The sequence below is a fragment of the Phlebotomus papatasi genome, chromosome 2 (genome assembly GCF_024763615.1).
Source record: "Phlebotomus papatasi isolate M1 chromosome 2, Ppap_2.1, whole genome shotgun sequence".
NCBI lineage: Eukaryota > Metazoa > Arthropoda > Insecta > Diptera > Psychodidae > Phlebotomus > Phlebotomus papatasi.
In genome coordinates this window covers 38274963-38288784 of record NC_077223.1, presented here as the reverse complement: position 1 = coordinate 38288784, position 13822 = coordinate 38274963, and the positions used below count along the sequence as shown (strand labels likewise).

General features: G+C 33.3%; 1 protein-coding gene across 1 annotated transcript in view; it reads right to left on the bottom strand.

Moving 5' to 3' along the window:
• The window catches only part of LOC129804087 (netrin receptor DCC-like), a 197500-nt gene that overhangs the window by 44921 nt on the left and 138757 nt on the right, over nt 1–13822 (bottom strand). The window contains exons 5-7 of the mRNA XM_055851121.1: nt 11689–11893; nt 11430–11622; nt 7727–8328 (exon numbers count right to left, since the gene is read on the bottom strand). Coding sequence (XP_055707096.1) covers nt 7727–8328; nt 11430–11622; nt 11689–11893 — 1000 coding nt within the window. The remainder of the gene's footprint in view (nt 1–7726; nt 8329–11429; nt 11623–11688; nt 11894–13822) is intronic.

The window sequence follows — 13822 nt, the reverse complement described above, 5'->3', positions numbered from 1 at the left end:
GATGTAAAAAATACAGTCTAAAATAGGTTTGAAGATTTATATTTACTATTGTATTTTTATTATTGATCTTCGATCAATGAAATGCGTCCGTCTTTACAGGATAAAAGGGTTAAACGATATTTTCGTCGTTTCAAATGTTAATTGAAATTCAATTGTTTTCTTCTGTAATGTTTTATATACAATAAATTTTTAAATTTTTTCTTTGGAAGCAACCTTCAAATTAATATCCAACTTATTGCAAGATCGTTGAACAAAATGTTACTAAATGAGCTGGAGACAATGTTGAGCAATGTCAGACAATTGTATCACATTTATATCCTTTTAGACACACATTATTGCTCTTCTCCTATCTTTTTCCCCACTCAACTAGAGCCACTTTCCCAAAAGAGGATGGGTTTCGAAACGAGAAAACTTGTGCAAATTTATTTCACAAGAATAAACCTCTTTGTTGGGTAAGTTCCATCCTCATACCCCTCTTCACCTCCATGGACTCCCAACATAAAGTAACTCGTGAATAATATGCTTTGTCTGCGGGAATAACCCTCATTTCGGCAGCACGACCATCAAACACCTTCGCCAACCCACCTCCACAGGGTGACCCACTCAACCCCACGCTTTCGCTAACAAAAGCTACATGTGAATATTTATGGGGTGTAATTTGCCAATGCTCCCCAATCTCTACTTAATCTATCACACAAAAAAAAACGATTCGAAGGTGGTCGCATTTTCTGGCCAATCGATTTTTTTTTGTGGCGCGAAAGAATTAATTTGCCCAAGAAGAATCATTTTTCACACAAAGTGTGAAATTCTCGCTACTTTTGGACTTTTGTTTCTACAAATAGGAATAAATCATGGTCATAAATGTGCCAGTTCTTGTAAATTGGTTGACTTTATAAGAATTTATCAACTAATGTATTTTTGGCAAGCTTTCAGGGCTCTTTCACACTATGAGAAAATTTATAAACATTTTTTCATAGAAATTTTTCTATGAAAAATTACATAGCATTTGGGAGACCATTTCACTCAACTTAATTGTAGTCTATTATTAAAATTAAAAATTAACGGAAAGTTAAAACAAATAAACCAACAACATTTTATTAAAGAAGAACAGAATTTGAGCACTTCATAAATTTTCCTTTTCCGTAGTTATTTTTATGTCTAATGTAAGGTAAAGTGCCCTCAAGTCGACCGGTTCCTCAATTCGACCGGTTCCTCAATTCGACCGGTAGAGCTATTTATTCAATTTATTTTAATTAACCTAATGTTAGTCCTATTAATGGTCTAACATTAATAGATGAATTATTCCATAAATAAGTACGAATCAGTGACAATCTTATAGAAATTCACCATCAAACATTCAAATACTGACCACCGGTCGAGTCGAGGAACCGGTCGACTCGAGGGCACTTTACCTTGTACCGGTTTTAAATCGTTGAAGGAACTTCAGTGGGTCAGTGGATAGAGTGCTTGATCTATGGCTCTGAGGCCTCGGATCTAAGTCTGTCAATTTAGTAATATCTGTAAGTAGTTTATTAATGTCAATTGAGACAACTACAAAAACGGGTTCCGGCTTAAAGAGTTCAGTTGCAAATACACATTCACTGTCACTGATCTAAATCCGAGGTAGGTTTGCCGTGATAATGTAGCGGTACTGTGCGTGTTACCTGAGGGGCGGGAATTCTGTAACTATGTAAGGTCAAAATTGTTGAACGCTTCACTGAAGTGATAGCAAAAGAGATTCTGTAACTTGCGATAGCTTCACGTGAAAGGATCACTTTGAGGTTATGTGTTTCACTTGTCAATTTTTCGGTGAAGATGATGTTATCATTCGGTGAAGCCAGTGAAAATTTTTTCCATACTCAGCTTGAAAAACAACACCACATAATTTCTAAAATTCAATTCGAGTATTTTCCACAGTTATTTAGTTCAAATAGGGTAAGAGCCCATAATTTGGACAGTTTCTTATTTTGGACACTTTGAGGATAAAATTGGACAATAAAAATAAATTGATTAAAATTATGGATTTTTATTCGAATATTAGATGAATAATGAATTCTATCTAAATATTTGTTCTTTTTGGAAGATTTTAACACTAAATACGTTAAATTTTGAATAGGATTTCAGTTAAAATTGCTTTGTTGAAAATTCAGTGTGAGCAATTGCTTACGAGAAATATGATAGAACTTTGTGTTTACTTCAGTCTTATTTGGCTGTGGTGAAGTACTAATAATGTTTACCCTGTCCAAAATTATGAGCCCTTACCCTACTCATGAAAATCTTAAGTTCGCGACGGAGATTGGAATTGAACAGAGGACCTTTGTGATTTCTGAATTACGGCTCTCGATATTACATCTTTAAGGGTCCGATGCTTTTGGTACCCCATGCGCGAAATTTTATTATACATTTGGTATTTTTTTAATAGCAATCTAAAATCCAAAAGGCTCTAAATAAATTCTAAAAAAGGTACTTCCTACCATTAGTTCTGTATTTGTTGATAACCAGTTCCTTAACAATTCATGTATTATAGGGAATCCCTAGGCCTTTCCGATGTGGACAAATTTAATCAAATCGGTTGGGAAATATGTTTTCTAGATGAAAATTTCTGTGTAGTCTCTTAAACATAACCAAAACAAGAAAAGACTAAACGCTTTTATAAAAAAGAAGAACGAGAAGAACTAACAGCAAAAAATACATTTAATTGTTTAATATAAATCAAACTTCATAATTATGCATCAAACTTTTTATTTTAAGGTATTATTTTTATTTGTCTCTGGTTTGTCTACTTGGAAGTTTTTTTTATTTTGATAGTTTTCCCGTAGTAAGGATTAAACTTTATACCCAAGTACTTAAACTGGAACTTGTTTATCTGGCATTGTAAAAACGAACTGAAAAATTTTTTAACACCGAAAACATTTCGTTAGCTTTATCTCTAGTGTACCTTAAACTTTTCTCACCACAAATTCTACCTGGGAAAACTTTGGTGTCGAATTACATGATGTTTTACCCTGTGAGGAAGAGGCTCACATTTCACCGGCAGCCAAAAAAAAATAGTAGTACAGAAGGGATGGTAGCTCTGTGGGCGGAAAAGGACGAGAGGTTGTACGACAATTTTTATCCCGTGTCAGCAACACATTTCGCAAAATATATGTGGTCCCTTTGTTCAACGCAATAATAAACCAAAAAGTATGTTACAATACCGAGAAGCAATGTGTGGAGAAATTTATAGCCACCAACGAAGCACTTTGATCCACATTCTCCTCACACCTTAGGCGCCATCAAACAATACACCTTCCTATCCTCTACGTTATTTCATTCTATTAATAATTATTTTATGCTTTGTGAATGGGCAAAGAATGATTTTTGGTTGGTGGGGAAACTTTAGCGAAGAGTTTTAAATAAGTTGCTGTCAAAATTTGATAAAAAGATCCGTCAAATTACAATCGTTGGGAAATCTGTCACTTTTGACAGTCTTTTGAACAAATTATAGCAACTTAACGAATGATTTCTACTTTAACTGCATGTTTCTTTACTTTTTGGGAAAATCTAATAAGCGTCTTGTAGCAGACATTCCTTCACTTCTTTGAAATAAATGAAATTCAAGAAGTCGGATAATTTATATCTCAAACATAAAACTATGCTACAAAAACGGGTATCTCATCCTTCACCAAACTTCAGTGTGTATAGTGAGCTAAATCATTCAATTAATGTGCTGAAAAACAGAGAGAGTGCAATTAGAGGGGTATTCGTTGGTCCTTCGACCCCAAGTTACCGAGGGGCAGGTCCCTTGCACAACACTTGTACGTCATTTAATGGAATAATTTATAAGCGACACCCACACCTTGGGGTCGCTTTTCCCCAGAAATAACTTAATGATTTGAAATTAATCGTTCCTGAGAATGTGCCCCATCTCCAATGCCTAGGAAACCCCTAAGGCATTGGGTGGCAGAAGAAAAACTCCAATTCTCATCCATCTACTCCCCATTTTCAGCACTTTGGCCACTCTCAGCTACAACTTCTTGGTTCACTTTTCAGACATGCAAAGTACCTTTTAATTATGTTTGCAATTATGTGGATATGTCGGGGTTCTCTTACGCCATTTGCCAACCCCTCAGCCCAGAAATATGAAAGCACTCTCTGGAACACGGAAAGGGTCATTAGTCATGTTGAAGAGTTGAGAGGAAATCTTGAGGCACTCAAGAAAATTGCCACTTCGTCTGTTCATCTTCACTTTTTCTTGTCTCTGTCACCAAATCAATCCATTCTATTTTTGTGCACCGAAAAACAATCTTGGACACAAAATACAAGAAAATAGAACATCTCAAAAAAGTTATCTGATGTGTTTACCCCTTTTTTGGGAGCTATGCTTTAATTGTCATGCTGTTCTAAACATTTATTCTTATTTGAAAGTGTGAAGTGAATGTAAAATGGTGAAATTAACAGTCACTCCAAATTCTTCAGAGTATTAAATGAAACCAAATGGGATATGATGTGCATTAGAAAGCTGAATGCTTTTAAGGAGATTCTGTTGATTCAGTTGGGCGCAGGTTGTACTACACCGAGAAAAAATGGGGGTGCTATTAACTTTTTTTCCTCGCAACTTTAACACTTTTTAGGTGTAAAACTATATCAACATTTTTTAATGTTAATTTTACACCTTTTTAAGAGTAAAATTAACATGGAAAAGGGTAACTTTAACCCATAATACACCTAAAAAGGGGGAATATTTACACCGATTTCGGATGAATACTGTAGGGTAAAATTATCATTTTCGGAATGTTATTTTAATTTTTCGGATTTCTCTTCAGTGTAGGAATGCCAAAGAGTTCTCATACTGGTTCTGTTATCGGAAAACAGAGAACAATTCAATGACAGATCGGAATATTGCCAACCGCGAAAGATTGAAGATAACATATTTTTCTACCGATTGGGTTAAATACAGATTCATTTAAAAAATCACAGAATATCGTGCAAGTCCGAAAGAACTACAATCGACTTCATAAACCGGAAATTATTTACCAATAAAATTTTTAGCAGATTTTTTTTTGTGTGAGATTACCAAAAGTTTGACCTGCGCAATAAATCTATTTCAACTTAAAAAATGGCGAAATGGAAAGAACTTGATGGAAAACTGGAGTTATGGTGCTATATCAATGCAAAATGAAGAATTTTTTGTTTACTGTTCTCAAGTGTTTCTGTATTATCGAATTTTTTGCGTTGGTTCCTGTCAGGACTGTTTGGTGTTTTAGAACACGGAAAAGAGTGGTGAAAACAGTCGAGACAGGAACCAACATAAAGAAAAGGGGATCAGCTTAGAAAATTCTAGATTTTTACTAAAGCTTTCGGCTCAGACTCCAAGTCTACCTCAATGGTCAAATCTTGTCTTTTTTCACTTTGTCATAAAGTCTCACAAAGAAATTTTTAAGAGAACACACAAAAATTGAAATTAGCCAATATTTATTTTTAAAAAATTACAAATTAAGTGCAGTGCCCAAAATTCCATGCCTTGTGAAATACCTGACTTTATGAAAAAGCGAGAAAAGACAAGATTTGACCACTGAGCAAGGCTTAGAGTCTGAGCCGAAAGCTTTGGGAAAAATCCAGAATTTTCTAAGCTGACCCCCTTTTCCCCGACGTTCACCGGTTCCAATAGTAGTAGATAACCCGTCGGATAACACTTTCAACATAAAGAAACGTCGATTATGTAGAAGAACTCGAGAATAGAAATGTGCTAAAAAAATATGTTCTGGAGAAAGATTTCCCTTTTTCATTTTTCATTGGAATATTTCCATTAGTGATCTGATCATGATTCTTTTTTCTTCTCATTCCATTAGGGTGGAGTAATCACTTATGGACGTCATACACTTATGAACACCGTGCGAAAATCTTAGGATCTTATCTAAAATAGATTTCGAAAAATTAAAAAAAAATCAGTATATGATGAAACAATTTCGTAATTTTTTCGAAATCTTTTATAGGTTAAGAACTTATACTTTTCCAAGCTGTCCATATAAGTGTATAACATCAATAAGTGATGACTCTACGCTACACAACTTTTTTTTTATCTAAACAGCTAATGCGTAAACAATTTTCTTGCTAAATCTCTTTATCTTCGAGCAATAAAAGCAATAGAATCCATCTAGATTTTTATTTTTTTATTGGGATAGAGACCAAATGGCAAAAAGTATTATCTTTGGTTTTCGATGACCTCCCCGATAAGTCATCATTATCTAGAAACGTTATTTTTTTCTTTTTTTTTCTACCTCTTTCATTCTCTTATAAAATTATGTATTTTGGGTTTTTTTCGAAAATGGCTTCAACAATCCTTTTTTTTTTCAATTTTCGAATATGTTTTGGAACTTGTTTATAAAAATATTTCGTATTTACTTATTTACGATCGAAATTCGACCTTATAAATCCGAAAGATTTCGGATTTATAAGGTCAATGCTAAATCTCTTCTTGAAATTTCGAATTTGTAATGAATAAGAAAAATTCCCGTTAATTTATTTATGTTGCTCGAATATTTTAGGTGAGTTTTAAACATTTACAAGTACATTGGTCATAACCAGTAAAATGGTTTTAATATTTCAGGTATAAATTAAGTAATCGCTCTATCTGCTATCAGTTTATAGAACAAATAATTAGAGGTAATGAGTTAAGTTAATGAGGTAATGAGTTAAGTTAGGTAATGAGTTCTGCAACCCCTTCCATTAGTTAAAAAAACACGAGTGATAGTTTTTTTTTTTAATTTTTGATTACGTTTTGTTGAAAATTCCTTTAAAAGACCTGAAGCATTAATCCTTTAACAACGAGACACTTTTAGCGGACTGAAAATCAACAATAAAATTAAACTGGGAAACATAATCAATGATAAGTCTTAGATCTAACCTTGGAAAGCCTAACAGAGTCTGATTCGATGCATTTTTTTCCTCTATGGACGATAGGGACAAAAATAGCCCAAAAATTTAAGTAATTTTTCTGACAATACCAATGAATAATAATTTTTGCTTTAATGAAAAAAAAAACGTATGAGTATTGTAGTTTTTATTGCCAAAAGGGTTTTCCTTAAAAAAAACTTGGAAATATAAAAAATAAATAAAATCAATTATAAATTTGAGAATTTAAAAATTCACCATTTTTTAGCTTATATATTTACTATATAGCAAAAAAGCTGGAGATTTGCAAAAATATCTTAGATTCCTTCAACCTTTTACTTTGGAACTACGTACAAACATAAGAACTAACTTTAGGTAGTCAGGAAAAATTATTTTCTTTATGGGACACCGATGTTCCAATGGTCCTTAAAGGGTTAATCATAGATCTGTCAAATTTTAAAAAATATAGAAAAGAAAAGAAAGTGTTTTGATTCCGAAACATCGAACACTTTGCAAATTGCCTTTCTCATTGATTTTTCTCCTCGAAAAGATCAATTAAAGTTCAATCTACAATTTTTCACTGTATAATATCTTACCATTATGTTTCAATGCAATATATCACTAACTTGCGAAAATTAGCAAAAAGTCCCATAAATAAGCACATGTCTTATTCCAATAATTCAAAATCTTACACAGTTCTCCTGCTTTTTCGTGTTATTTTACAGCTTTAATTGGTCTTATACAGAGCTTTAACCTGCAGGGAATTCGGAGAAAACATCTGAGAGCTCTCTCAAGTGTGGGATTAGGGGGGTTAGAGTGCTAAAGTGTCGCTGGATTTAAAGCGAGTGCTCACCTGGTGTCGATTTGTCACGTCTCGCAGGATGAGTTCTCCATTCTCGTCCACTTCTAGATGCGTGGTATCGCTGGGTAGAGGTGTTGAGAAAAAAAGGATGGATGTGGTATCACTTGCACCGTCTTCTTCAGGTCCCTCCTCTTGTTCTTCTTCCTCAGTTTCGCTTCTTTTAACGCGCCTCGAGGTATCAGTCTCAAATGGTCTGATCCATTTAGGCTCCTCTTGATCATCATCCTGATCTCTCATGATTTGCACAAATTCAGCCTGAAGGAAATCCTGCTGTTCATCGGGATTGACTGAATGAGTGTCGAAGCTTCGTTTTCGACGAATTGTGTTTGTCGGTGAAACGGAAGAAATGGGTATTTGGGTAGAATTGGGATGAAGATGTTCTCTTTTTGATCTGAGGCTCATAATTTTGGCGCGAGCAAGTAGTTCATCCTGAGACGTTTCGACTTCCAAAAGTTGCGAAACTTCTGTCCTAGAACCAACTTTGTCCCATACTATTCGAGCCTTTGGACGACCTTGTGCTCGGCATGGTAATCTTACAGTACCTCCTTCACGAACTTCTGCATCCGAAGGAGCTTCAATAAATGTTGGAATGGCTGTAAGAAAGAAAAAGAAAAAAGAATTATAACACTATAACAAAATCTCAGGAAGATTTTACATCATATTTCTAAAGCTTTTGAAACTTCCGTGTGACGCTACCTGAAGATAAAAAACTATTTTGATAAAACTTTCCGTAAAATGCTAATTTATCACCGAAATCCTGCTAAACCGCGAAATTGTGAATATCATTGGCCCCAATATTGCAAAACTAATATGATAAAGTTAGTGCTAAGAAGTTGTCTCTGTGAGTAGAAGAACAAACTTTTGCACTTAAATTGGGTGCCTCGTGAATGAAAACCAGGTTAATCTTTTCCTAGAATTTTCTCAGTATTTCTCAGAAAGCGATTGATGATGTTTCTCTGTGGAAAGTTTCTCTGTAAAGCAATAGTCATTTGTTAAATTGAAAATAATACGCGCAATCTTCAAGAAAGGTTACACATTATTGATGGGTGACTTTGTACGTTTACTCGAAGAAGTTCAACAATAGGGTTTGAAATGATTATTGAAAATTTACGTGAATTTTAAAATGAATTAGCAACAGTACATATGGAAATTACAAAATATGATAATAAGTTGTGTGACTTAGTTTCCAATTATTCATAGTAGTAGAAAACTTTGTGCAAAATATGACAAGTCGACAATTAAACAAAATCAATATTTTCCAAGATATTAGGGACTGAGCCTTGAAATTTTGCCAATGATACCCCTCCTAAATTATCTTAAATGTCCAAAATTTTAAGAGATAGGGTAAATGTCCTAATTCAAAACCATTTCCAGATGCTTTAACTTTGACAGAAAATTCAACACATTAACCCTTTAAGGACGATTGAAACACCGGTGTCCCATGAAGAAAATAATTTTTCCTGACTACCTAAAGTTATTTTTTTCCATATGTTTGTACTTAAATGCAAAGTAGAAGGTTAAAGAAATCTAGGATATTTTTTGCAAGTCTCCAGCTATTTGCTATATAGTAAATTTTCAAGGTCAAAAATGACGAATTTTCGAATTCTCATAATGAAAATTAATTTTAATTATTTTTTATACTTCCAATTTTTTTTAAAGCAAAACAGTTTTGGGAAAAGAAACTACAATACTTTAAACATAATATTTTTCATTAGAGTGAAAATTATCAGTCATTGGTATCGACAGAAAAATTATTTAAATTTTTGGGCTATTTTTGTCCCTATTGTTCCTAGTGCCAAAAAATACACCAAATCAGACTCTGTTGGCTTTACGAAAGCCAGATATAAGACCTTTAACTGGTTTTGTTCATTGGTTTCATTTTTATTGCTGATTTTCGATCCACGAAAACTGTCTCGTCGTTAAAGGGTTAAGTTCATATTTTTTCTTAAGAGAATTACATGAATTTGCTCCTTGACTCTTCTAGAATGTTACTGTTTAGTGAAAATTCTCTAAATATAATTTGAAAACTTCTTAAATACAAGAAAAACATACAAGTGCAAAATGCTTCTATTCGAAACATATTAATCCAAATGGAGACAAGGGAAATTTTCTAATTGGAGACAAACAGTGTAAGTGAAACCGCAACGAAAGGTTTCCGAAACCTTATTGAATTGCTTTGAGTGCAAGATTTGTTCTTATTCCTGGTCTTTTCTCCTTTCGCATAAAAAATAAAAAAATCTTTCAAAAAATCATATTTCCGGGCTTTCCTATTGAAGCAATTGCAGACACTTCAGAAAAACCCTTTTTGTTCACGAAATAGGTAATTATTTCATTTGAAAACTTCACGTACCGTTATCAATTAAGATTAGCACTTAATTTAACTAAAATTAGCCCGAAATATGACATTAAATGTTAAACAAAACGAATAAACAGCAGCCACTTTATTGTGTTTTTCATTGGAAAACATGGTCGATCGATGAAAAATTCGATGGTGAAAAGGTACAGTTTTAATTTTTCTGAGAAATTAACAAATTAAAATTTGTGAATATGAATGGATTTTCGCTTTATTTGGAGCGAAATTAACTAAATAATGAAACTGTGGTATAGAAAATATATAAATAAAGTAATTAAGTAGTGTATTTATCATGAAAACAGTGACGTTTCCAATTAGAGTAGCGAAAAATTTCCATTTGAAGTAGGTTTTGAATTAGTTTAATTTACCCTATGAGTAAAAAATAAAGAAAATAAAGACCAAGTACTTTTTTTCTAAATTATAATCTTAGCACATTATCACTTTTTCATATTGAATTGTAGTATAAATTTACTTGTTCTTTTTATTCTCTCTTTGTCAATTTTGTAATTGTTAAAGGTAGGACCCTATATTTAAGATTCAAATATTATTTATTAAAGAATTTAAATTAAAATTTATTTCTGAATAGACCGTACTTGCTGCAGGTTTTTTTGAAACTTTCACAAAACCAACTTTCTGAAAAAAGCTGAAAATGCTAGATTTTCCTTTGAAATATAAGAAAATTCTATTTCGCAAATTTGTAGAATGGTTAATTTTCTATTTAATAACATTCTAATTAGTGTTAGTTGTAAATTGTACTAATTTCATTGCTTAGACGCCTTAGACACCTTTAGGGAAGCTCGTGAAAGAAAATAAGCATATGTTCACTTATTTCACAACATTTTCCCAATTATTATTACGCACAGTTAAAGCCGACTTTAGTTAAAAATGTAAGGTAGGGGAAAGTGCTCTCCCTTCGAACGTTCATGCCTTCGGATAATGTGAATTTCTATTGTTTTCGTAAGAGATTTACACTAAATTATCATGGAATTATCAACAATTGATGATAAGCTAACTAATATTTAATAGAAATGTGTAAGTCTCTTAGGAAAACTAAAAGAAAATTCACATTATTCGAAAGCATGGACGTTCGAAGGGAGAGTACTTTTCCCTATATCTATTTAGTGTAGTTTTTTCTAAGAAAAAAAAATTAAGAGACTCAATGCGTTAACAATCTAAACTGCTCTAAACGCTCTAAAGCAACTCAAATCCAAAAAAAAGGAAATGATTAAAAGTGAAACTTTCCCGAAACTTTCGCCCACCTAATACAAAAAAATAGGAAGTGAAGAAGAAATAAAATTTTACGAGCTCTTCCCGGTGTTACATACTAAAAGTATCACGCACCATAAACGTAAAGTTTTACGGCCACGGAGACATTTCCACCCTCGTTGTGTCCTTTGCAGATGTATCTGCCTTGATCTTCTGGCCGGGCATCCTCGATTCTCAGAGTGTTGTCGAGGAGGATGCGTGATCTCGTCTCTGGGAGATTCCCGTTCTCTCTGCTCCATGATACCGATGGCTTTGGGTCGCCTGTTAACTGTTGATGAGATATAGTGCAATAAATATATGACTCTTCTTTAAGCATTTTGTGGCAAGGATTTACCTCACATGGCAGGTCTAAACCTTCGCCCTCGACGACCTCTGTATCCTGTGGACCACGAACCACTGTTGGTGGTGCCAGAACACTAAGAATTGCCGGCGGTGAAGATTTACTGCCGGCCATACTTTGTGCCGTACACTCGTATTTTCCAGCATCTGAGCTCTGTACTTCTGAGATCATCAAACTTCCAGATTCCACCATCGACAGTCTGCAATAAATTACATTATGTAATATATGCAAAATTGAATTTCAGTTTAAAGTTTGTTAACCAAAGAGTAATTAGAACACCCATCTCTTTACTAAAATACAAAATTGTGGCAGAAATAAAATGAATTTGCTGGTAAGTGCGATGTTAAAATTTGGATAATTCCCTCAACAGTAGCCACATAATTCTTGATTCTATCGCTGTCACTTGTGGTGTATTTGGTAAATTTCAACCGAATCCAGGACAAGATGTATGGGGTTTATGCGACAAGTATCATGAAATTAATTAAGTATATTACATAAAACATATATTTCCAATTAGCAGTTTGTGACATATATACTCTCTTTCTCTCAACTCTCTTGTGGAAAATTAATTTTCAAATCTCCACCCTCGCTCTTGTGGCTCTAAAATGTCAAGCCATCAAAAGTTATTTCATTAAAAATTAATCCCAGCGATAACCCGTGAATAATAAAACTTTGAACTAAGCCTTGCGTAACTATAAGTATATTATATTTCTCGTTTAGTAATAGTTCTGTTCATGAAGTCAAGAAGTTATCCCAATAATTGCCTTTATTATATTTCATATTTAACCCTTTATATCATTTTGTAGTAGACTTTTCAGCAAGAAACTTTGTTTGGTTAATTGTTATACATGAAGAGCAATATGCAAAATAAGACATAAGACAATTTAGAATCATCACAAAGAGATATTGTAATCTCCTTCAGAAAATCTACCCACCAAATGGTATTTTTTTGGATTTTTTGAAAATCCCTCAAAAGATGATTAGAATCTCTTTTCTCGAATGATGACCCAATTTGGCGAAAAAGACAATTCTCGAGCGTACTTTTTCACGATAAATCTTAAAAGTAATTCTCCAGGATTTTCTCGTGTGTGTCCATGGCAAGTGATTCGCTTATGAAGTAGGTCACATCCATTGAGAACCTCTCCCGAAGACATTTCAAATAGCAAATTGCCTTCCAGATGTTGAATTTTCACGATATTTCCCCGATTATTTCCAGCTTTTATAATCCAAACTAATGCGATTGAGAAAATTGTGTCAAAGACAGAGAAATTGTCGTCAATTTCGATGGGAAAATCGATTGTGAGATTTGTATGCCGAAAGGGATAAGAAAAGTGAAAAAAATCTCAAAACACAGATCTTTGATAAGAACATGCAAGAGAAATAAGTAGGGCAAGAAGTAAAAAGAGTTGTTTTATAGAACAAAAATTTTTCGTATGATCTAACAATAATGGTTTATTGAGAAGCTGATAACGAGAATTTTATGATCTAAATATCAAATAGTAAAAAGAAAAAAATTAATGAAAAGAAGAAAGAAAATTTTCTTTAAGAAATAATCCTAAATATTATAAAAATATTTTAAAAACTATTTTCTATATTACATTTTAAAAGGATTATACGGACTTCAGATCTGAGTCTTATGCCCTAGACATACTGGCGGTTTAAGCCGAGAGACGCCTTTATGGGTAACTGATAGCATTGCATTCTAATCATTATTTTGATCATAATAACGTAATAACGTTAAGCCGAAGATCTGACCAGTCTATTATGCCCTAGACACACTTACGACTTAAGCCGAGCGACGCCTTAGTGGAAAATGTTGGAAATGTAGTTCGACCATTATTTCTAATATAATTACGCTAAGATGTCTCTCGGCTAATCCTCAGGTCTGTCAAGGCCCTTAGTCACATGGCTTATCTTCTTTAAATTCTAATTTAGTGAGGATTTTATGAAAAATTTTGACTTAGGGTTGAATTCATTAGATTTTGGAAAATCAATAAAATTGATTATTCTTTTGGATTAAGAGAACATTGTTAACTGGACTAAACCCTTAGTCTGAATACATCTTTACTGAAAAGACGGAATTTCATAGTGTAATTGAAATATATATAAAAGGCTTAATGTTAATATG